The 21,925-nt window shown below is 36.4% G+C and overlaps 1 protein-coding gene across 1 annotated transcript in view; it reads right to left on the bottom strand.

Moving 5' to 3' along the window:
• Window positions 1-752: 752 nt before the first annotated feature.
• The window catches only part of LOC122809096 (myosin-4-like), a 30,427-nt gene continuing 9,254 nt past the window's right edge, over window positions 753-21,925 (bottom strand). Inside the window, exons 11-39 of the mRNA XM_044080324.1 lie at window positions 20,892-21,010; window positions 20,630-20,779; window positions 20,369-20,539; window positions 19,973-20,282; window positions 19,411-19,478; window positions 18,864-18,951; window positions 18,652-18,769; window positions 17,566-17,689; window positions 17,346-17,482; window positions 16,995-17,250; window positions 16,650-16,892; window positions 16,375-16,551; window positions 16,142-16,287; window positions 15,962-16,052; window positions 15,483-15,872; window positions 15,265-15,391; window positions 14,836-14,954; window positions 14,478-14,674; window positions 14,203-14,386; window positions 13,885-14,050; window positions 13,578-13,702; window positions 11,784-12,092; window positions 5,377-5,580; window positions 5,161-5,286; window positions 3,167-3,337; window positions 2,980-3,084; window positions 2,791-2,886; window positions 2,515-2,649; window positions 753-857 (exon numbers count right to left, since the gene is read on the bottom strand). Of these exons, the coding sequence (XP_043936259.1) occupies window positions 837-857; window positions 2,515-2,649; window positions 2,791-2,886; window positions 2,980-3,084; window positions 3,167-3,337; window positions 5,161-5,286; window positions 5,377-5,580; window positions 11,784-12,092; window positions 13,578-13,702; window positions 13,885-14,050; window positions 14,203-14,386; window positions 14,478-14,674; window positions 14,836-14,954; window positions 15,265-15,391; window positions 15,483-15,872; window positions 15,962-16,052; window positions 16,142-16,287; window positions 16,375-16,551; window positions 16,650-16,892; window positions 16,995-17,250; window positions 17,346-17,482; window positions 17,566-17,689; window positions 18,652-18,769; window positions 18,864-18,951; window positions 19,411-19,478; window positions 19,973-20,282; window positions 20,369-20,539; window positions 20,630-20,779; window positions 20,892-21,010 (4,673 nt within the window). The 3' untranslated portion in view covers window positions 753-836. The remainder of the gene's footprint in view (window positions 858-2,514; window positions 2,650-2,790; window positions 2,887-2,979; window positions 3,085-3,166; window positions 3,338-5,160; window positions 5,287-5,376; window positions 5,581-11,783; window positions 12,093-13,577; window positions 13,703-13,884; window positions 14,051-14,202; window positions 14,387-14,477; window positions 14,675-14,835; window positions 14,955-15,264; window positions 15,392-15,482; window positions 15,873-15,961; window positions 16,053-16,141; window positions 16,288-16,374; window positions 16,552-16,649; window positions 16,893-16,994; window positions 17,251-17,345; window positions 17,483-17,565; window positions 17,690-18,651; window positions 18,770-18,863; window positions 18,952-19,410; window positions 19,479-19,972; window positions 20,283-20,368; window positions 20,540-20,629; window positions 20,780-20,891; window positions 21,011-21,925) is intronic.

The raw sequence follows: 21,925 nt of genomic DNA on the forward strand, positions 1-21,925 counted from the left end.
TATTGCAAAGCCTGTTTCAGTGCTTGAGAACATTCTGTAGCAAAAGCAACAGTTTTAGCCTTTCAGTCTTTTATGGGTTACATTCTTTTATATGGAAAAAGTAGATAAAGATCCAATACAGCTGACCAAAATTACATTTAAAGAAAGAAGATTAACTAAAGTTTGTGAAGAGTAAATCTATATAAATCACAATGACTTGTAAAGACCAGTGAAATTTCAACATTTATTAAATGGCTGAACATTTTAAACAAACCTTGGGACTTCACCGGTCTTTGCTGGTCATTATAATTGACTAAATCCTATTTACCAAATCTTTCAGACATTGACCACTGCCTGAGTGTGAAAGAAAGCTTCTCTGACCCACCCAGCAAGGAAAGAGACCTGTACACTGCTCATATAAATTTAACCAACACCAAGGTCATAAGTTATATTTCATTCCAGAGTGCGTTTGGTGACCAGAAGATTAAGTAATGAGTTCAGACAAAACATACTATAAATAATTATGGTTGTAGGTCAGCATTTAAATATCTTGTTAATATTACTAAGCATTTATTTATAGATTCCTTACCATATTTCATGGATGAGAATGTATTTCAGCAATCAAAATTCACTTACTTGAAGTCTTCTACTATTCATAGATTCAAGAGTACTTAATTAATATAATATACTATTTGCGTGAATGAGTTATAGGAAAAATATTCAAAAATTCTGATCAAATTTTATTTTATTTCTACAAAAACAAAGAACTGTACAATAATTATTGGATGCTTAAAACACAGGAAAATGAAGAAATACACATTTTGTTTCTTTCTTCACTTCTTCACTGCATTTGGTGTTCATTCTTCTCTTTCTGCTTTCTGAAAATAAAAAAAATATATATGCGGTCAACAGAATACATGTTGCAGATGGTAAATACTTGCTTGTTTGAGTACATTTTTACTAAGATTGTGAGATGCATTCTCTTAATGTGTGATTCGAGAGTACTAGAATTGCAGCCTGTACTGTTCTTAGTATTAGCTATAAAAGGTAGAAAGCTATTTTCTGCAGAACACAGTACTATAACCCCAGCAGTGAAACTGGAAGAAGGTATTGGGATCTGCAGTATTTAACGAATTATGCAGTCTGCTGCATTGATAAAGTACCTTTTGCAGTTTGTATAAAATATAAAAGGCAATAAACTGCAGCATTCTCTTTTGATTTTTGAAGCACAGATAGAGTGATCCTAGTACCATCCCAGCTTGATGCAACATGGCACAGTAGTTTATTGAAAAACTGTCTACTGATAAATAAACGAGTAGGTTATTTATACTAGGTTTTAAATTACGAGTTATTAATAAAGGCATGCCAATATATCCTATTTGTTACTTAAACATAAACACATAACCACAAGATTAAATGAAGGGACTTGTGAAAATTACCAAGTTCTGTAGCTGGTCTCAATGCAGCTGAAGTAATAATGTGCAACAGCTCAAAACAAATCCAGAGGTCTATACAGCATGTGATAATGGAAACAAATATTTGTCGGTTCTTTTTGGTAAGTTCTTTACTTTTATGGCTACCATCTCCATTAGCTGCACAAAGTTAGTGATTTAAAGAAAACAATGTCAATGCTACAGGTAATTATCAGTAAGTGCATAGATTTTCATGGAGGGAGGCACCCATCCATGATCTGGACTATATGTGGTCTGGTGGAGATTAGATTCTGCTCCCAGCGCCAAATCATATTTGGAAGGGTATTCAAAAATTAGTACCTGCTACAACTGTAGCTAACCCTCACCTGTCACTTGAATAAATGTTAAACTTAATTTTTTTTTCACTTGCCCTGCCAGAATACTTGTTTATCACAGAGACAGGCACTCGAATTTTCATTCTTGTATATATGATGTTAACCACAGTGTGAAGAAGAAAATTCTGTGGTGTTTTCTCTGCCCTCACAATTTCTGTCTTGTGACCTAAATTGACTATGTTATGGTCATATAATTTAAATGCGATTAAGGTATGACATAGCATCTATAGGAAATGCCGCAGGGTATATGGAATACGTAATATGTGCAGCTTGGATACAATAATATCAATGATACTTGGGTATTAAAAAATGATATCACATAGCCTGTAGACACCTTCCAATACATAACTGGCTATTAGTTTCTTCAGGAATGCTCCAATAAGTACATATAGGTGGCATAGGCTCTGAGTTTCTAAAGCTGTATTCAGGACATGATGGACGCCAGCTTCCAAACATTCTCAGATATTTGCTTCCCCAAATATCTTCCAGTTTTCAAAAGACATATCATGACAAATATTCTTTAAAATTTCACACTCAAATCTCTGAATATATGCTGGAGAACTAGTAGCCTTACTGTATTTGGTCTAAAGTCCTCCAATAAAAAATGATGACTGTGTTTCCTTTAATATTCTTAGGATTTTGAGAAAGCAGAAATGAAAAAAAGAGGCAGCATTTAGAAATTTCAGAAATTATAAAGTATTGTGCAGTTTCATATTCTAACATCTCACCTTGCCACCAATATCACGGCTCTTAGCTCTGAGCTTGTTGACCTGGGACTCAGCGATATCAGCACGTTCCTCTGCTTCTTCAAGCTCATGCTGGACCTTCCTGAACTTGGACAGTTGGACATTGAACTGCTCCTCCTGGAAGGTAAAGGATATATTCAGTCTATTCTCCATATCAAGTAATGAGCAACAAAAATAACATTCATTTTAAATATCAGCCAGTGGACAAAGCTTAACACATTTTCTTTAAGGATTCTCACTGGAATAATTAACACTTACAGATTCTTCAGCTTGTCTCTTGTAAGCTTTCACTTTCAGCTGCAGTTTATCAACCAGATCCTGAAGTCTCAGTATATTCTTCTTATCCTCCTCAGACTGTAAAATAAGATAAAATAATCTTAGATTAAAACTATGATTGACTTAATGACAGTAATCAAACTATCCCCTAATTCAGAGAGGTTGATTTACCTGGTATGTGAGCTCCTTAATTCTCCTTTCATATTTGCGGACACCCTTAATAGCCTCAGTACCTCGTTTCTGTTCTGCTTCCAGCTCATTTTCCAGTTCACGTACCTGAAATATAATAAATGAAAATACTTTGTTTCTGTAGCTGTTTACAAATGAATGTAAAGTGATGATTTCACACTGCACTTACCCTAGACTCCAGTTTCTGGAGCTGTTTCTTTCCGCCTTTCATTGCTAATTGCTCAGCCTCATCTAGACGATGTTGTAGGTCCTTCACTGTCTGTTCAAGGTTCTTCTTCATCCTTTCAAGGTGGGCACTGGTGTCCTGTTCCTTCTTCAGCTCCTCAGCCATCATTGCAGCCTATTGGTTAGACAGTAAAGACAGCAGTGAGAATCATCAAAAGATGAAGTGCGTTTTAAATAAGGTGTAGCAAACAAATGATGTTATAGTGAATCATTAATAAGTCTGTGTTACTCTGGAAGTGTAATTATTGCAGTGTACCATGTAGTATTTTACCATGTATGTAGTATTTTAACATGTATGTAGTATTTTACCATGTATGTAGTATTTTAACATGCTATTTAGTAAGAGTCAGAGTTGCATTAATGACAGCCAAGATGTTTCGCACCCACCTGATGATCTCAAAAAGATTAGTGAAATTCATTTTTTGATGTCACTGTATTTTGCATCAAATACTGTCCAACAGCTGAGGTTCTATCTGTCTTTTTCTGCCATCCCTTCATATGCAAGTACATTGGACTAGATACGTTATGTTATTTGTCTTCAGAAGTTAGAGCTAGACTTTGATTCATGGAAGGCAAATGCAAGGTATCTTATCTTACTCTGAATTAGCACAACCAAACTGAATGTAGACAAAGAAAGATTAACAGATGAATGGATGGCTAAATAGATATATGGATGAACAGATGGAATAATAGACACTATTGAAAAAGTAATTCTCCATCTTAAAAGTATCACTGATTAGATAATCTAAATAAATATGGGCACCTAGAAATTCCTGACTGAAGAAAATAATACATAGAAAAGAGCTCAAAGATCTCTAAAGTGAAATACTAAAATGCCTATTGAATTACCACATAGGTGGTAGTACACTAAACACCGAAAGTGTGATAAGAGACTTAGGGACACAGGTGGACAGTGGTCTCACCCTTGATAACCACATTGCCACAACAATCAGGAAATCCTTCTATGTGGCACACCTCATCACTAAGGACTTTTCATCCAGAAAAAAAGGAGGCCATTGTCCCACTATACCCATCCGTCATTAGACCCATTATGGAGTACAATGCCCCATTTTGTATGTACCTCTCAAGACATCTGCAACAACTGGAAAGGCCGCAGAAATACCTCACTAAAAGAATCACAAGCCTAAAGCAGATGCCCTATGCTGACCATCTAAAAAAACTCCACCTATAATCTGTTGCATATCGTCTACTCAGAGGCGATCTATGCTTAACATACAAGGCCATGTCAAACCCAGACCTGTTGGACATGCTGCACTTAAAAACTCCCAATCCCTCAGAGACACACACACCAGGGATCTAAACCTTGTCATCACAATGAACAAAACATGCTGAAGGGATAGGTTTCTGACCCAGAGATTCCCCAGACTCTGAAATAGACTGCCCATACACGTCAAGCAGAGCACCTCTTTGGCCCTCTTTAAATGAACCTTGATGATTGGATGGGAGATAGGAAATTCACCCCAGGGATCATGTCAGTCACCATGCTACACAGGGGTCCAGGGAAGTAAATACTGTGGGAAGAAATAGCCAGGGAATTGTTATGGCTAGGCTTGTATAGGCCCTAGGGTCAATAGCCTAGTACCAACCTATGAACCTATAAGCCTAATGGTGAATAATTGACTGTGCTTTACAGAGCCCCAAGAAAGTTATTTTCTGATTTTCTTTGTCTGCTGTCACCATAAGCGTGGACATGCAGTTATAGATGCATGCAGCAGAAGTACATCATTTATCTAGAATAGTGTTTTCATGCTGCTTTCTCCTACATTATAATTCACTCCTTAAAAAAAATGTATGTTGATCCACAACTGAGGTGGCTGGCAAAGTAATTCTTATTTTATTTTAGTTTCTTGGATATAACAGACAGCTTGGTACTTCAATGCATGTTTTTTTAAATCTAGCAATAACAGAAATACTTACATCTGTGATAGCCTTCTTAGCTTTTTCTTCAGCATTTCTTGCTTCTTGAATGGCTTCGTCTACTTCTGACTGAAGCTGAGTGATATCACCTTCCAGCTTCTTCTTTGTGTTGATCATGCTGGTGTTCTACAAATACAAAGCCAAAGTACGTGGTTAGAATCTGCCATGACAGACCTGAAACACAGTAGCACTATTAGAGCATCTAAGTCGCTTTACCTGGGAGTGAAGAAGCTGCACACGCTCACTGGCATCGAGCAGTTCCTGCTCAGCAACCTTGCGAGTCCTTTCCGTTTGCTCAAGCATGGCTCTCATTTCTTCAAGTTCGGCCTGCATCAAGGAACTCCTGCGTTCAGACAAAGCCAGCTGTTCTTTCAGATCCTCCTGTCCTCTAACAGCATCATCTAGGTGAAGCTGGGCATCCTACAGAGTATTTCACAAGTATTACTATTCTGAATACTTTCTCAGTCAATACATCAAAAATCTGCTTTAAATGTAGCATTTTACTTTTATGAATTATACATTTGAGTGTTGACTGTTGGAGCTGCCTATGTACCCTTCCTACCAAGTGGGGGTGTCCAACCTTTTGGCTTTCTGGGGATGCATTGAGTGAACAGAAATGGTCTTGGGGCCGTATATAAAATATATCATATAGTTAACTCTTTCGTTGCTCCGGAAGACCACAGTCGACCTCCTGGCTGTACTGTAGGTGCATTTGAACAATGAATAAATGTAATAAATGCCTAATATTTGCCTTAAAATTCTAATTCTCATTCTAATTCTCTAATCTAACAGTTACATCTTAGTTAATATATATATATATATATATATATATATATATATATATATATATTTATTTATTTATTTTTTTTACAAATAAACAGATATTCACTACAGCACTAGCATTTCTCACTGGGAAAACCATTCCAGTAGTCCAACTACATAAAATGTCAACATCAGCAGCCCTACAATACTATAATCCACAAAAATAACCCAACAAATTTGCAGTAAAGTAAAGAATTCACATTACTGACTTAATAAAAACAATTCTGAATAAGCTACAAGAGGGTCTCACCCAAACAAGTAATTGGTGCCAGAAATATGGCCTCAAGCTAAATGCCAAAAAATGCATCATCATCCCCTTTGAGGAGAGTGATGTCCCCACAAATTATCACATTAATAACAATGTTGTAAGCACGCAATAAGTCGTATGGTACTTGGGCACCCAGGTTGATAGAAACCTGACTTTTGACCACCACGTTGTCTCCATTGTAAGGAAAGCTTTTTACATGGCCCACTTCATTAGTAAGGGTATCTCATCCAGGGACAAGGAGGTCATAACATCCCTGTATTCTTCCTTTACAAGAGCCATTATTGAGTGCAATGCCCCTTTTGGCATGTGCCTCAGCAAAACACCCTGCCAAAAGAAAGACTACAACCATTTCTGACAAAAAGGTCAAAGGACTAAGTTCACTTAGTTATCCAAACAGACTAAAAAGCGTATTGCTTTCCTCTGTCTCTCACTGGCCCCTATAAATTTCAGCATTGGCTTGCTTGCCAGGCTAAGAAAGATCCTGCCTTAAGAGTCTTCCTCTACCTCAGAAATACTGGTTATACTTAAAATGTTCACTACAAAGACCACAGCCTTCACTGCAACATAAACAAGCCAATTTTTATGGACAGGTTCTTGACACAAAAACCTTCAACTTCTGTGAAAAGCTCCTCTCATTATCAAACAATGTAGTTCAGCAAATGACAACTGGATGGCTGGATGGATAGCCATAAATGTAGTCCTTGGGTAAGTAGCATAGCCTTCATCAAACCAGATGGAAAATCCACACACTAACCTTTCCCAGCTGGATGGCTAAGATCTAATATTGGTTACTCAAGTCTAGTTGCCCAAGAAGAGGGGCATGTTTAACTAAGAATTCCATTTGCAAAATTATATTCAGTATACACATTAAATCTTTCTCTCATACACACACACACACACACACGCACACACACACGCACACACACACACACACACACACACACACACACACGCACAAGCCCCTACTTGTAAAATAGGCAACCTCAGTAATCACATGACACCCACCACTGAATGAAATTGTCTGGAAGTCAAAATATCTGAAAAAAAATCATAATAGTAATGGATTCATCCATGTAATTTCCCACCACCAAAAGGGCCATCAATAAATCAACAAACAACTGCTCGGCAAAAAGTAAATCAATAAGAAAACCATAAAATATAATGCTACATACTGGTGTAAACATATAACTTGTGTCAATCTCCAGGTTAATCCATACCAAAAGATTGCTTCAGAGCTTCAGCTATGTACAAACAGCTTTATCCTAAAAACTTTACCCATTGATATTTGCCTTGCTGTAATTATAACTGTAAAAAAATGTTTTTAAGTTTATTCTGTACCTCAATGATTCTCACTGTTATGAGATGTAATCTCTGCCATATCGTTTGAGTACTACATCCATAATTTGCTGTCTCTCTCTCTCTCATGTATTGTATTACATGGTTTTGTGTTATTTTTGGAGCTTTTCTCCCCAGGCCTCTGCTGAAAATGGACCTGTGTCCAGTCGGGCTTTCCCGGTAAACAAATGTAAAATAAAATAAATAAAAATAAACTTCCCTCCAGTCTAAAGCCATTTGACATTCAGACATTTTAATTTGTGCAGACGTTACTCACAGACTGACAGTTTACTGAGTTGTAATGCTGACCTTCGCTTTTGAAAAAAAACAAATTCCCAGACTTTGTCAATAGCTCAAAGTGTAGAGAGGATTATTTATTTATTATATATTTATTTATTTTTGGAAAACATATTTAAAACTGTTAAATTGATTACACACCCAGAAACACAGAAAAGTTATTGTGATTATGTAAACCACAGACTGCTGCAAGAAATCAAAGTCACATTAGCACTCTATGCTTATGTCCGAACAGATGAATCATACCTGTCAATTCCAAAGGAAGTAAAATAGCTTAATAAGAAGGTTATTTGCAAGGTTACATTGCAGTTTATATTGGAAATAAGCAGAGATATTTAAAAGACTCTGTTTTTTCATAATTATGCCGAAAAGTCTTCCAAGGTAAATACAACTTCTGATTTAGTATGGAACCGTACCTCTCAACCTTAGAGCAAGAAATCTGGACAAAGCGAAAAATAAAAGTGGGACACATGCCCAAAAATAGTTATGCATCACAGACACCATTCAAACAACTGCAGCTGCAAACATTATACATCACTTATAATCTTTCTATCCCATCATTGTCAGTTAAACATTATATGGCTCATTCAGTCCTGCCTTCTTTTGCAACAAAGAAAACCATGTTTTGAAATGACAAATGCATTAAAAATAATAAATAAAACACACTGCATCAACATCCTGCAACTTCCTACCTGCAAGCAAAAACAGAGTTTTCACTGAAACCAGGGTTGCTTATTTCCCTAGAATGACAGCTCTCCCTAATTAAGTCTAATGGGATACAATCTACAAGGATCTGGACTACCTGAAATAAATTAAATTATGGCCTGTAAATTGAAAGTATACTTTGTTTAATTAAATTATATTTCTAAGCCCACTTACTATATTTTTTCAGTAACATCCCAATATCCATTTCCAGGTGACTTTACAAGACATTGGCAGTGGTAGACTTGGCATCCTTCAGAACCCCACAGGCCCACGCTAATACATTGTCCATTAAATGTAAATATCCATCCACTGTAAATGGCAAGAAGCTATGTCTTAAAAAATCTACTTCTGGCATGCGTACCCAAGTATTAGGATTTCGAAACAAAGAAACATATTCTCCACAGTCCGTAAATCTCTGTCTTTAATAATCATCTACTGTTGCAGCACTCCCAACACATAAGCACGTGACACACATACACACTAAAATCCCCAACATTTAAAAAATGACATTGTGCCCACTTGATTTGCCAGTATTGATGATCCGCCAAAGCTATGCTTACTGTTGTCCAATCTACCACTGCTTAGAACCCACCAATGAAAAAACAGTACTAGGTGCTTTTTTGTTTGTCTGAAAAAACAATACAACTTTATATGCTACAATCCCACATAGTCAGTCCACTACTGACCCATTAACCCTAGGCTGCTGTCTCATTCTTACTGCCTGGAACTGCATTACCTTGGATGACTACTTTTATTTCCTAAGCAAAAGACACAAATTGGAAGAGGAGGCAAAAATCCAGACATTCTTTGAAAATCCATACAGTTAAGAGGTATGAGTTCATGTTCAATACAACACTCTCCCTGTCAGGAAAGCGGCAATTTAATGAAAGTGTACTCTTAATGTATGATATATTTGTGAGCTAACTTGTTTGTGTTCAGTAGGTAAACTGATCATTGTTAGCCTCTTTGTGCATGCGTCTCTCTCTGTCATGCACACATATACACACATACACGCACACACTCTTCTGCTTTCATGCATACAACTCTGCTTTCATGCATGCACTCACTCACTCCGTACTTACCTATTAACACATGTAATTGCTGTCCCTTTCAAAGGCAACAGAGGCAAATCCATACATGAGTCCCTCTTCAGCGAGAACACACACACATACACACACACACACACACACACACACACACACACACACACACTGATTGTTCAGTGCAAAATAATGGCGTAGATACACTGACCCTTTTTTGGCTCAAAAACAAAACTAGAAAGGTGCTTTGGCGCATGCGCACACTGACATTAGCGTTACAGGTCACAGGAGCAAAAAACACAAAACAAAAAAAGTGTTTTGGGGCATGCGTACATCGATGTTGCAGTTAGAGGTTGAGGGCCGCATGGAAGAGCTCTGAGGGCCGCACGTTGGACACATCTACATTATACACTTACATGAAAATAAAATAGACTGCAGTCTAGCAACAATACTTTTCTTCTCTCAGAACCTACCTTTCAGCACTGTTCTGTATATAATATGTGACTGCACTATATAAATGCAGGAATACACTAATGAACAATGATTTTTTTACCTTATCCAGCAAAAATCATCCACAATACAAAATCTGATACGGAAACCTTTTTAGCTATTCAAAGTTAGTAGCAAAGAGAAGATTTTCTAATAATCATTTTCTAGTTTTCATAAGTTACACTTGGCAGGCAATAAATGATGTATTTCAGAAAAGATAAAAATAAATAGATGTACTTCAACTATACCTCAGTGTATTTTGTTTGCTAGGGAATTTAAATGTAGCAGTATAAAAAAGAGTTTGTATTTTACCACTGTATTCTGTGTAACTTAGGAAGGTCATTATATGTCTTAATACACATGTGGCACCTCTGACCACAAAACAACAATAAAGGAATGTGTAAGTGAATGAAGAGGTAGATTAATTTAATATTACTCTGTGTGCTTGTGTGTTCGTATAAGGGAGCAGCCCGAGAGAAACCATTGCTGCTGGAGTAACCAGCAAATGACAAAACAGTATCAAACTACAGGGGTCAAATTTAGTTAAATTATTTTAAATTAAATTTATAACATTCTAAAAACTTAACTCTGCTTGTTTGGGGGTTTATATTAATACTTGTTTTAAAACAGTTATTTAACAATAAACTAATTTAGGCTTCAGGGCTGTTAATGTAGCTGCCTCTTGGATGCAGGCTTGGTAGTTTAATTCCCAGCTGGGGTGCCATGTCCTCCCCTTAGCAACATGGATTTTTACCATGCACTGCAGCTTCCTCCCACATCCAACAGAAATTAGTGATCATTCAAATAGCTTTCAGGTACATGTATGATTATGTGTGTGGTGGGGGAGAGGTGTTTGTGGCAGGCATGCATGTGGGTATGTTACAGTGACCCTATGACCTAACCAGGATTACATGTCTATTTTATACCAAGTGAGTTGGCTCCCCATAATGCTGAATGGGATAAAGTGGATATTAGAAAACTAATGAACAATAATAAATGGACCAATGGTCATGATCTTTTTATAGCCACTTATTTCTGTTTGTAGCAATATTTTTATCAGTTTTATATATTTTGAAATTATTATAGAGTTTTGCATACTTGTATGTGTGTGTGTGTGTGTGTGTGTGTGTGTGTGTGTGTGTGTGTGTGTGTGTATATATATATATATATATATATATATATATATATATATATATATATATATATATATACATTTTTGTGATACAACTTCCTTTTTAAATATTCCTTCCATCTTGTTTTGTTTTATTTTCTTTTTAAAATGAAGGTATCCCTGATTTTAACAGTTATATTTATTTTTAATTTATTAATTTGTTAAACAGGTAAACCCACTAGGCACAAGTATTATTCTTCAAGAGCAGCTTGAGTGCTATCTAATATGATAGCTCTACAACTGTTTAGATTAGCCCATTCTTTATTGTTTTAGCCTTTGAAAAAAGCAATGTCAAGCTGAGAACATTTAAGAGTTTACTCTGTACTCGATAATCTCTGGCACAATATAACTTTCAATTGATTTCCTTTAATAAAAGAAAATGCAATTAACTTCTTGTTATAGCTCATTGTATAATGACGATGTGGACCCAACAGTTCTGTGTGTGTTAGTCTACTAGAACTGCAGAGTAAAACATTAGTACTATAAAAATACCTACCTTTAGTTGTCCTTGTACAGTCCTGAGATGTTTCTGTGCTTCAGTAGCTTGTCGGTTGGCATGGCTCAGCTGAATCTCTATCTCATTCAGATCACCTTCCATTTTCTTTTTGAGTCTAAGGGCATCATTTCTGCTCCTGATTTCAGAATCCAGTGTGCTCTGCATGGACTCAACAACCCTCAAGTTATTTCTCTTTAGCTGTTCAATCTCTTCGTCTTTTTCTGCAATCTTCCTGTCTATTTCAGACTTCACTTGGTTCAGTTCCAGCTGAACACGTAGTATTTTGCCTTCTTCATGTTCTAGTGAACCCTGTGATTTGAAGACATACCAGTATGAAGCAAAATTGGTAACAGACAACACACAGTTGGCTCATATATCTGTATATTTCCTCACTTGCTTGATAAGCTATGAATCATACTTATGAAATGGTTAGTTATAGCCTACCACCCCAAATACTGCTTAATGACCATACAACTTATGTAGTCTTATATTACCATGGACTCATTCCTGGTGTTTTCTGCATCTAGACTACTCTGGATCCCAGCAGTGTTTTTTTTAGCTAGAAAAATCTCTGACAAGTTCAGATCCATGAATGAGTCCTTGGACACCTGTGTGCTCACAGACTTGAAATTCATCACAAGAATTTTAAGCATCACCTTCTGCAGTTTTAATGTCAGTGTTTCTTAATCCATGCATCTCCCAACTCTAGCACCTTCCACCTTCCTCCCAACCACTGCCCTAAATCTGTAGTCAGTAGAAGTGTCAGAACTCTCTACAGCGAGTCCCAAAACATGAAGAGTATATGGCCAAAAATTGGACTTACACATGCTAAGTGCAAGATGGTCATTTCTCAAGATATTCCCTTTTCTCTGAGGTATGTCAGTCTTAGAGTTAGTATATAGAAGTTTGGAAAGCTTGCCCCACTGCAAAAAAGAACTTTGAAAGAGGAGTAATCTTTGAGATTCACTCTTCTCCTGAGTTTTCTGTCTTTTTTTTTTTGGTTTGTCAGCACTTGGCATTTCAGATGCCAACATTTTGGTAGGGAGCCCCCTAAATCACATGTTTTGTAAAGTCCAGGAAATGGCATAATACTCATAATTCCTGTGGGAATTCACTAATGGTCCAGATATACCAGGGGATGAGGTTTCTGTGGCATAGCCTTCAGTATGCCCTCAGAACTACGTATACTCATTCCTCAAAACAGTATTCATTGCTTTTAATACTGTAGACATTAGACTGGACTAGTGTGTAGTTCTCCAGTTCTTTACTTAATCTTATGCATTTATTTATTCTGCGCTCAAATGTATTTGTTTATTATTGTTATTTGTTTCCTTGTTTAATAAGTAGGATGGGATTATGACAGAAACTTTGCAGTCATCAGACATTTGCCCAGTCATCAAGTCACTGAATAGCCTTCCCCTTACTCAGGCACTTTATCATCCTGGCAATATTTATTTTAACTGGAGTAAGTGGTATTATTGGTTTATCCTTTATTCTTTAAGAAGCTAAGAGGTAACCACACATCAAGTCTTATTACTTTGTTTGTCTTATGATTTTAAGAACTTTCAGAACATTTAATTCTAAGAAGGACAGTTATTAACTTATGAACCAAATGATATCTAATGTTTCCATTGTACAACCCCCCATTCTTTATGAATTCTGAGCAGTATCATAACAAAGTTTATAAAAGTAATTAAAGTGGTGTTACATTAATGCTTGTGAATAACAGAGGTACAGCCTCGTAAAGGTAACATTCGACAATGAAGGGCATACTGTTAATTTACAGCTCTCTACCTCTGCTTCCTCAAGTGCAGCTTGAAGGTCGCTCTTTTCTTGTTCAACCTGCTTTTTCGCTTTCTCCAGCTCATGGATACTTTTTCCATTCTCTCCAATTTGTTCAGTTAAGTCTGAGATTTCCTCTGTAAAAGAATAATTGTAAAACTTAATTAGCTTTAAAGAATGAGTTTATTCTGAATGTTCTGTTTCAAATACAAAGGGCTGATCTTGCATTAACCATTCCTCAATCCAAACAAAGTTAAAAGATTGGTCAACACTGCCATACATCCTTGTTTGTCAAAATTTTAACTATAATTTAACTTACGTTGTAGGTTCTTGTTTTCACGTTTAAGAGTTTCAAGTTGGTCCAGGGCTTCTTCATAGGCATTTTTCAGCTTAAAAATTTCTGTACTTAAGCTGCGAGATTCCTTCTGAGCAGCTTCTAGTTCAGCCTGGCCTTCTTCAAACTTCTGTTTCCATTCTGCCAAAACCTTTACAAAAGGAACTAAATCAGAGCTTGTGCATGTGTGTGTGTGTGTGTGTGTGTGTGTGTGTGTGTGTGTGTGTGTGTGTGTGTGTGTGTGTGTGTGTATGCTTGAGCATTTGTTCAGTAGAAATACATTGCAATTGTAATATAATTTACCTTGTCAAAGTTTCTCTGCTTTTTGTCAAGCGCTGCAGCTGCCGAATTTGATCTCTCAACATCAATCATCAGATCCTCAACTTCAGCCTGAAGTCTCTGCTTGGTCTTTTCTAAAGAAGCACATTTGGAGTTCACAGCCTCAATTTGTTCTTCAGCTTCCTGCAGGCGTTGAGCAAGCTTTTTCCTAATAATCATAAGATATAAATGTTATTCAGTGATTCACAATTAATGTATGAATGAATACAGTTGGATTTATGATGAAAAACAAAACCTACTTTGCTTCCTCAAGTTCATCTGTGCGCTGGACTGCATCTGTTTCATATTTGGTTCGCCACTGGGCAACCTCACTGTTGGCTTTGGACATGGCTCGCTGAAGCTCAGCCTTAGCTTCCTGCTCTTCCTCAAACTGTTCACGGAGCAGGTCACAGTCATGGCGGGCAGACTGCAAGGCATGTGCCAGAGCATTCTTGGCCTATGGTTAAAAATATGTAGTTAAGCATGCATTCTGAATTAAATGTGAGTTTACAGAAAAGCTGCAGAGTAAATATGAAATCAAGTTTTCATGTTTTTGTGTCATGATGTAATTATACACACTAGAGAATGCATCGTGTTCCATAAAGAGAAATATATAACCTTAATTTCTTCTTCTAAATGCCTTTTCAGTTCCTCAGTCTGCTGAATGAAGCCTTGTTTGCCTCTCGTCAGCTGAGATATCAAAGATTCCTTTTCTTCTAGCTGCCGTAAAAATTCACCTTTGGAGAAGTTACATTAAATATTAAGATCAATAATTTAGGATTGTTGTAGTAGCACTAGTAAGGCAAACACTAGAAGCACATTATTAATAGTATGCTTCAAAAGTGTGTGTGTGTGTGTGTGTGTGTGTGTGTGTGTGTGTGTGTGTGTGTGTGTGTGTGTGTGTGTGTAATCATGTTTATGTGTGTAAATACCATGTCTACATGATGACACACAATACAGAGATTTGAGTATGAGTGTGCATGGAACTTGCTCGTGTACACAGACAGCTATATCAAACAGCATAAATATAATTTTGTATCCCAGTACCATTTTCTGTTTGTAGCCGTGTTTTCTGAGTAGTCAGATCGCTGATAAGGCGCACATGCTCATCATCTTTTGCTTTTACTTCACTGAGTTGATCTTCCAATGAACGAGCAAGTTTTTCAAAGTTTGCCTACAATTCAGAGTAACAGATAACAGTGCATGAAATAACTTATTTTGAACATTTTCACCTACTTATATTTATTTTGTTTTATAGAACAGACCTTTGATTTTGAAACAGATTCCATGTTGCTGGCAAGATCATCAATTTCCATCTTCAGCTCACTTTTTTCCTTCTCAAGTTTTTGCTTCACACGTTGCAAGTTATCAATCTGTTCCCCAAGTTCTGCTACAGTATCAGCCTGCTTCTTACGGAGAGCTGCAGCTGTGGCTTCATGTTGCAGTGTGGCTTCTTCCAGGTCACGACGCAGTTTCTGAAACTCTGCTTCACGTTTCTTGTTCATCTCAATCTGAGCAGCAGTTGCACCACCAGCTTCTTCAAGTCTTTCACTAATTTCTTCAAGTTCCCTGGCAAGATCAGACCTCTGCTTTTCTATTTTTGCACGAGATGCACGTTCAGCTTCAATTTCTTCTTCAAGTTCCTCAATGCGAGCCTAAAATGGTAAACCAGCATAAATATTACTTAGTTAACACATATGCATCAGCAAGCTAAGTCTCAATTCACAATCATGAAAAAGCATACTTGAAGTTCTTTGATTTTCTTCTGTAGCTGTATTCCCAGAGCCTGCTCATCCTCTATTTTGCTTTGCAGTTGGCTGAGCTCAAAGTCTTTCCTATAAAAAATTAACACAAAATCACTGAGTTTACATGTATGACATAGTATGACATATGTTTTAAGTTTTGTTTTCATGTTTTCACTAACTTTTTTAGCTTTTCTTCAGTTTGTTGTTTGTCATTTTCAAGATCCATCATAGTTTCTTGAGCCAGCTTCAGGTCACCTTCTAGCTTCCTTTTAGCTCTTTCCAGATCCATACGCAATTTTTTCTCTTGTTCAAGAGAACCTTCAAGCTAAACATTAAAACACACACTTAGTTAAAATCAGTGCTAAATTAAAATTAATTTAACTACCTCTCTTTTATTATTGTGAATGCATACATCATCAACTTGCTGTTCCAGCTTAATCTTGGCCTTTGTCAAACTGTTGACTTTGTCTTCTTCTGCTTGAAGGTCATCAAGGGTCTGCTGGTGAGCCTCCTGAAGGGCTTTCTTCTCTTTGGTCAGTTTAGCGATGCTTTCATCAAGAGCTGCCATCTCCTCTGTAAGATTTTTGACCTAGTTCAAAATGGACAGAAGTAATGGTTAGTTTTATATAATCTAGGGTTGCAATAAAATGCTATTAAAATGGAATATTATATTTGTTGATAATTTACCTTATTTTCTGTAGCATGTTTTTCTTTTTCGACTTTAGCCAAGGTCAGTTCTAGATCATCAATGTCTTTCTTAAGCTCTGAACACTCATCCTCCAATTTCCTTTTCTTGGCTGTTAACTCAGCATTTGATTCCTCCTCATCTTCCAGCCTTTCATTCATCTCTTTGACTTTGGCTTCAAGGTGAATCTTACTCTTGATGAGGCCTTCACACCTCTCTTCTGCATCAGCTAAAGCTTCTGCTTCCTAAAAGAAATTATTTATGAAGTATTAATGACTCACACTCTTTATAAGAACTATCAATCTTATTGTTTTTTTTTTTGTTAAAAAACATTCTGATTTGCTTACTGCCTGAACTGACAGCTGAAGATCATTCTTCTCCTGGGAAAGAGCAACCATTTTTTCTTCCAGCTCTTTTCTTCTGGCCTCTGACTTTGCAAGCTCTGCCTTGGTTTTTTCAAACTCTTCCTTCATGTTGGCCATTTCTTTTTCAGTCTCTGCACTCTTCAGCAAAGGCTTTATTTTGAAGTACAGCATCATCCATGGCCAGGTTTTTACATTCATGAATGACCTGATATTGTACTGGATACAATATAGTGCATCTCTGTTCAATAAAAATAGGATAATGATTTTCAAATGATAAAATTCAGAAATGTCACATAAGTTAGTATATTTAAATGTTAAACAGTACACCCATACCGTCTTTCCACCATCTTTTTGAATTCACCTCTCATTAAATAACCCCGACAAACAGCTTGTGTACGAGTGATAATTTGTGCAAGTTTGTCATCTCGCATTTCTTCAAGAATACCCAAGAGACCAGCTTTGAAGAATACCTGTAAAACAACACAGAGTCTGAGAATATCAGGTCTAAAATGCAGGCATCATAATTTTATTACAGCAGTGAATGAATGCATACCTTGGTGTGTCCAAATTTGTACTGGGTATGATCAACATCAATTGAGGATAAGAGTTTCTCAGAAGCCTTCTTGCTGTCAATGAACTGACCCTCAGGGATGGCACTTGCATTAAGAACTTTGTATCTATTGTTATAAATAACAGTATCCATTTGTTAAGTAGACAGTGACATTAGACTAACACCTAATGGCAATACATGAAAAGATAGGCAAATATGGCTGAATTCCTTTATAAATATTATTTTTAAAGCGTCTTCACATTTGTCTGAACTGAATGACAATGCTGACTTGGATTAAAATTCTAGATAAAAAAGAAATCTAATAAATGAATTATTAAACACACACACACACACACACATACATATATATACATATATATATATATATATATATATATATATATATATATATATATATATATATATATACTATAGTTAGAAAAGATTTTTTTAGGTGTATAGAGTTTCATTGTACCAGATTATCCAAACTCATTGGATACTTCTCACAGCTCTCCAGACAAGGACAAGCTGCTTGATTTTGGAAACACAAGAGGCTTTTCTGTACCTCTTGTGCTGTTCTCAAATGGAAAATGGCAAGCACATCTATGTCCATATATTTGCCAGTTGCTGTTTCACTGCCTCCTTTTCATTTACTATGACTCTGAAATCATTTCTTTCTATTTCAAATGATGGTTACAGATCATGGCCATCCTGGAAATGGCATTTCCTAGGCACTAACTCAGTATTCTTTATTGAGTGGGGGTGCATTATACATTGTGCCATATTTTCATGTAGACTCAGACATCATTGCATTATCTGGCCCTGCTTGACGAACTGCATTTTTATCCATGCCTTTGTCTCCCCTAGGGACCATACAGTCACAGCGCAACTCCATCCTCACTTCAGTCAGGGAAATGGAGATTGGCTGTCTGCCACAGTATTCCTCCCACTGGACCAGCAATCCATCAATCTATTCTCACATTTCAATTTCTGAGGACACATATGGATGTCTTCCATATACACTATTAAGCCAGCATAATATCAATGCAACATGTGTTCAAAAATTTATGATTAAAAATGAATGCAAACCTCTGCTTAAAATCACTGTAGATAATCCTGCTAGGGAATCCCTTTCTGCAAATTCTTATACCTTCCAAGACACCATTACATCTTAACTGATGTAGAAGTAGCCCATTGTCCATAACACCTAAAAGAAGAAGATTCATAACATCAGATGTTTGTTTTGTATTTACTAGTGTTTATTTCTGTAAATGTTTACACAGCCAGTACACTAACATTACCTGGTGTTTTAGTTTCATTGGGAATTAGACAACGTACAAAGTGAGGATGAGTGCTTCTCAGGTTAGTCATCAACTTGTTCAAGTTTTCCTGTAGTTCAACAAATAAGACAAGCAAACTATATTAAAAGTAAATTTCAGATATGCAACAAAGTTATTTAATAAATAAATCAAAGTTTTAGAAACAGTTTGCACTGTTCTATACATTTAGTATATTAAAATTAATTTTCATATTAAATATATTACTATGTTTAATAAAAACTAAGCACAACATAATAAATTACCATAAAAAAATCAAAAAAGCTAAGCATACTAAAACTTAAATAATATTCAGTGCTAGATATTACAATGATACAATATATAAAAAATCTGAAAAAGGCTAGGTCAAACATATAAAAGCTGAGAATTTCTTAAAGCAAGCCAAAACATAGCACTTCCTAAGCCACTAGATAGCAAATTCAAAGAATATACATGTGTGATAGCTATACATAGACTGTGTAAAATATATATTCAGATATTTAAATTAGAAAAAAATGCATTCTTTACATACCCTAAAGACAGCAGACACTGTTTGGAAAGAAGATCCCTTCTTTTGCTTACCCTTCTTTCCACCAGTATCTGAAAAAAGTAAAGTTAATTCAGTGAATATTAAGTCGGAATGGATAGCTTATATTCTTAAGAGACAAGACTGTATGTCATGTAATGAAATCTATCAGAGCAAGAAATATTCCACTCTACAGGACAAAAAAAAATCTAACATAACTTCTGGTCTAGGTCTTCCTGTGACGCAACTAGAGTGCTTTATTTGGAAGTCAGTGGAATCACGCTTCCTAACAATGTGACTATCAAGGAAAGAACCACACTCACTTGAAAATAAAGCTGTATGTTTAGTTATGTCATACATAAAGCAACAGTTACTTGTGTCAATGAGAAAAAAACTTAACTGGAATATTTATAATAATACTCAAAATCATCTGAAAGACGCACACCTACCGGTTGTCCTATTACAGGATTACGGCTAACACACACAAGTTCCAGAGGCTCACTTTAAATGAAAACAGTAATTTCAGCAGATGCTTTATATTCCTACATTTTCACAATTATTTAATTACCTCCATCACCTGCACCATAACTTGCATATAAGAAGGCAAGCAGTTTTAGGGAAGACTTCTGGTACAGCCCAACAACGGTTTCATTCAGTGGGTCCTTATTCTTCTCCAACCATCCACTGATGTTATAATCCACAACACCAGCATAGTGCACCAGTGAGAAGTGAGCTTCAGCCTTTCCTTTGGCAGGTTTGGGCTTCTGGAAGTTGTTGGACTTTCCAAGATGCTGTTCATAGAGCTTGTTCTTGAAGGAAGTGTCTGTGGCCTTGGGGAACATGCACTCCTCTTCAAGGATGGAGAAAATGCCCATAGGCTAGAAAAAATATAAACATTCAGTTATAAAGATAACAGTTTATAGATACATGGCCATATACCATTACATTGTAAGTAATTATGTACCTTCTCAATGAGTTCAATACAAGCAGCCAGGTCCATACCAAAGTCAATGAACTCCCAGTCAATGCCTTCCTTCTTGTACTCTTCTTGTTCCAGGACAAACATATGGTGATTGAAAAACTGTTGCAGTTTCTCGTTGGTAAAGTTGATGCAAAGCTGTTCCAATGTGTTGAACTGTTATGAATAAAAATAAAATGCTTTATAAATAATATGCACATTAAATACTCTATAACAATGTGTTTAAATTTGTGGCTTGAAGCTTACATCAAAAATCTCAAAGCCAGCAATATCCAGGACACCAATGAAGAACTGTCTTGCTTGCTTAGTATCCAGCTGCTGGTTGATACGGAATACCATCCACAGGAACATTTTCTCATAAACAGATCTAGTCAGAGCACCGACAGCATTGTACACCTAGAAACATGATTATATATGCATTAATATTGTGTTGACTTACAAATAATATATATATAGATATATATGACACTTGGCTTTAAACGTGCATTAATGCTGTCTGTTAATTCACCTGTGGAACATTTTGGGCCTTGGTAACATATTCATTTCCAACTTTCACTCTTGGGTAACACAATGCCTTCAGTAAGTCCGCAGAGTTCAGTCCCAGCAGGTATGCAACCTTATCAGCAACTTTCCAAAAAGAAAATTAACAAATATCCATGAATGTATTCAGTAAAATGATAATGTAAAGAGAAATACAGGTCTGGTATTCATTCTGTATACAGAAAAATGTACATTATTATTCATCGATGGTATGAAGAGATGAAGTTTGAAGGGAAGTAATAGCTGTATCTCATATTCAGACATGCAAGGAAATTATATTCTGTGACAATGGCGGTTTGTTTACTGTACTGCTTTAATGTTTAATCCAAGCTGGCTCAATGCAGAACTATTATCTGTTAATTTTTTTATAATTCTTTCAAAGATAATGTTTTTTTTTTTTTTTTTTAAGATTTGTATTCTGTTGTGACCAGGTATAGCAGAAGAAATAACAGTACCAGTGTCTGCAAAGGAAATATAATAATACATTGACGACTAGTACATACAGAAGGATTAGCGTTAGTGGTTAGTGCTAGCTGGCCATGTTAAGAGAGAAGTTTTATCTCTGCAACCACCAGCTCAGGTTCTTATGTTCAACAAGTAGCCCAAGTTCCACAGGTCTTTTTTGTGGGCATGTGTGTGTGTGTGTGTGTGTGTGTGTGTGTGTGTGTGTGTGTGTGTGTGTGTGTGTGTGTGTGTGTGGTGTGTGTGTGAGTGTGTATGTGTCTGTGTATGATTATGTTGTGTATGTGTGTGTGTGTGTGTAAGATTGAGTTGTGTATGTGTGTGTGTGTGTGTGTGTGTGTGTGTGTGTGTGTGTGTGTGTGTGTGTGTGTGTGTAAGACTGAGTTGTACGTGTGTGTGTGTGTGTGTGTGTGTGTGTGTGTGTGTGTGTGTGTGTGTGAGTGTGTATGTGTCTGTGTATGATTATGTTGTGTATGTGTGTGTGTGTGTGTGTGTGTGTAAGATTGAGTTGTGTATGTGTGTGTGTGTGTGTGTGTGTGT

The sequence above is a fragment of the Protopterus annectens genome, chromosome 8.part0 (assembly GCF_019279795.1).
Source record: "Protopterus annectens isolate FY-2018-M chromosome 8.part0, PAN1.0, whole genome shotgun sequence".
NCBI lineage: Eukaryota > Metazoa > Chordata > Ceratodontiformes > Protopteridae > Protopterus > Protopterus annectens.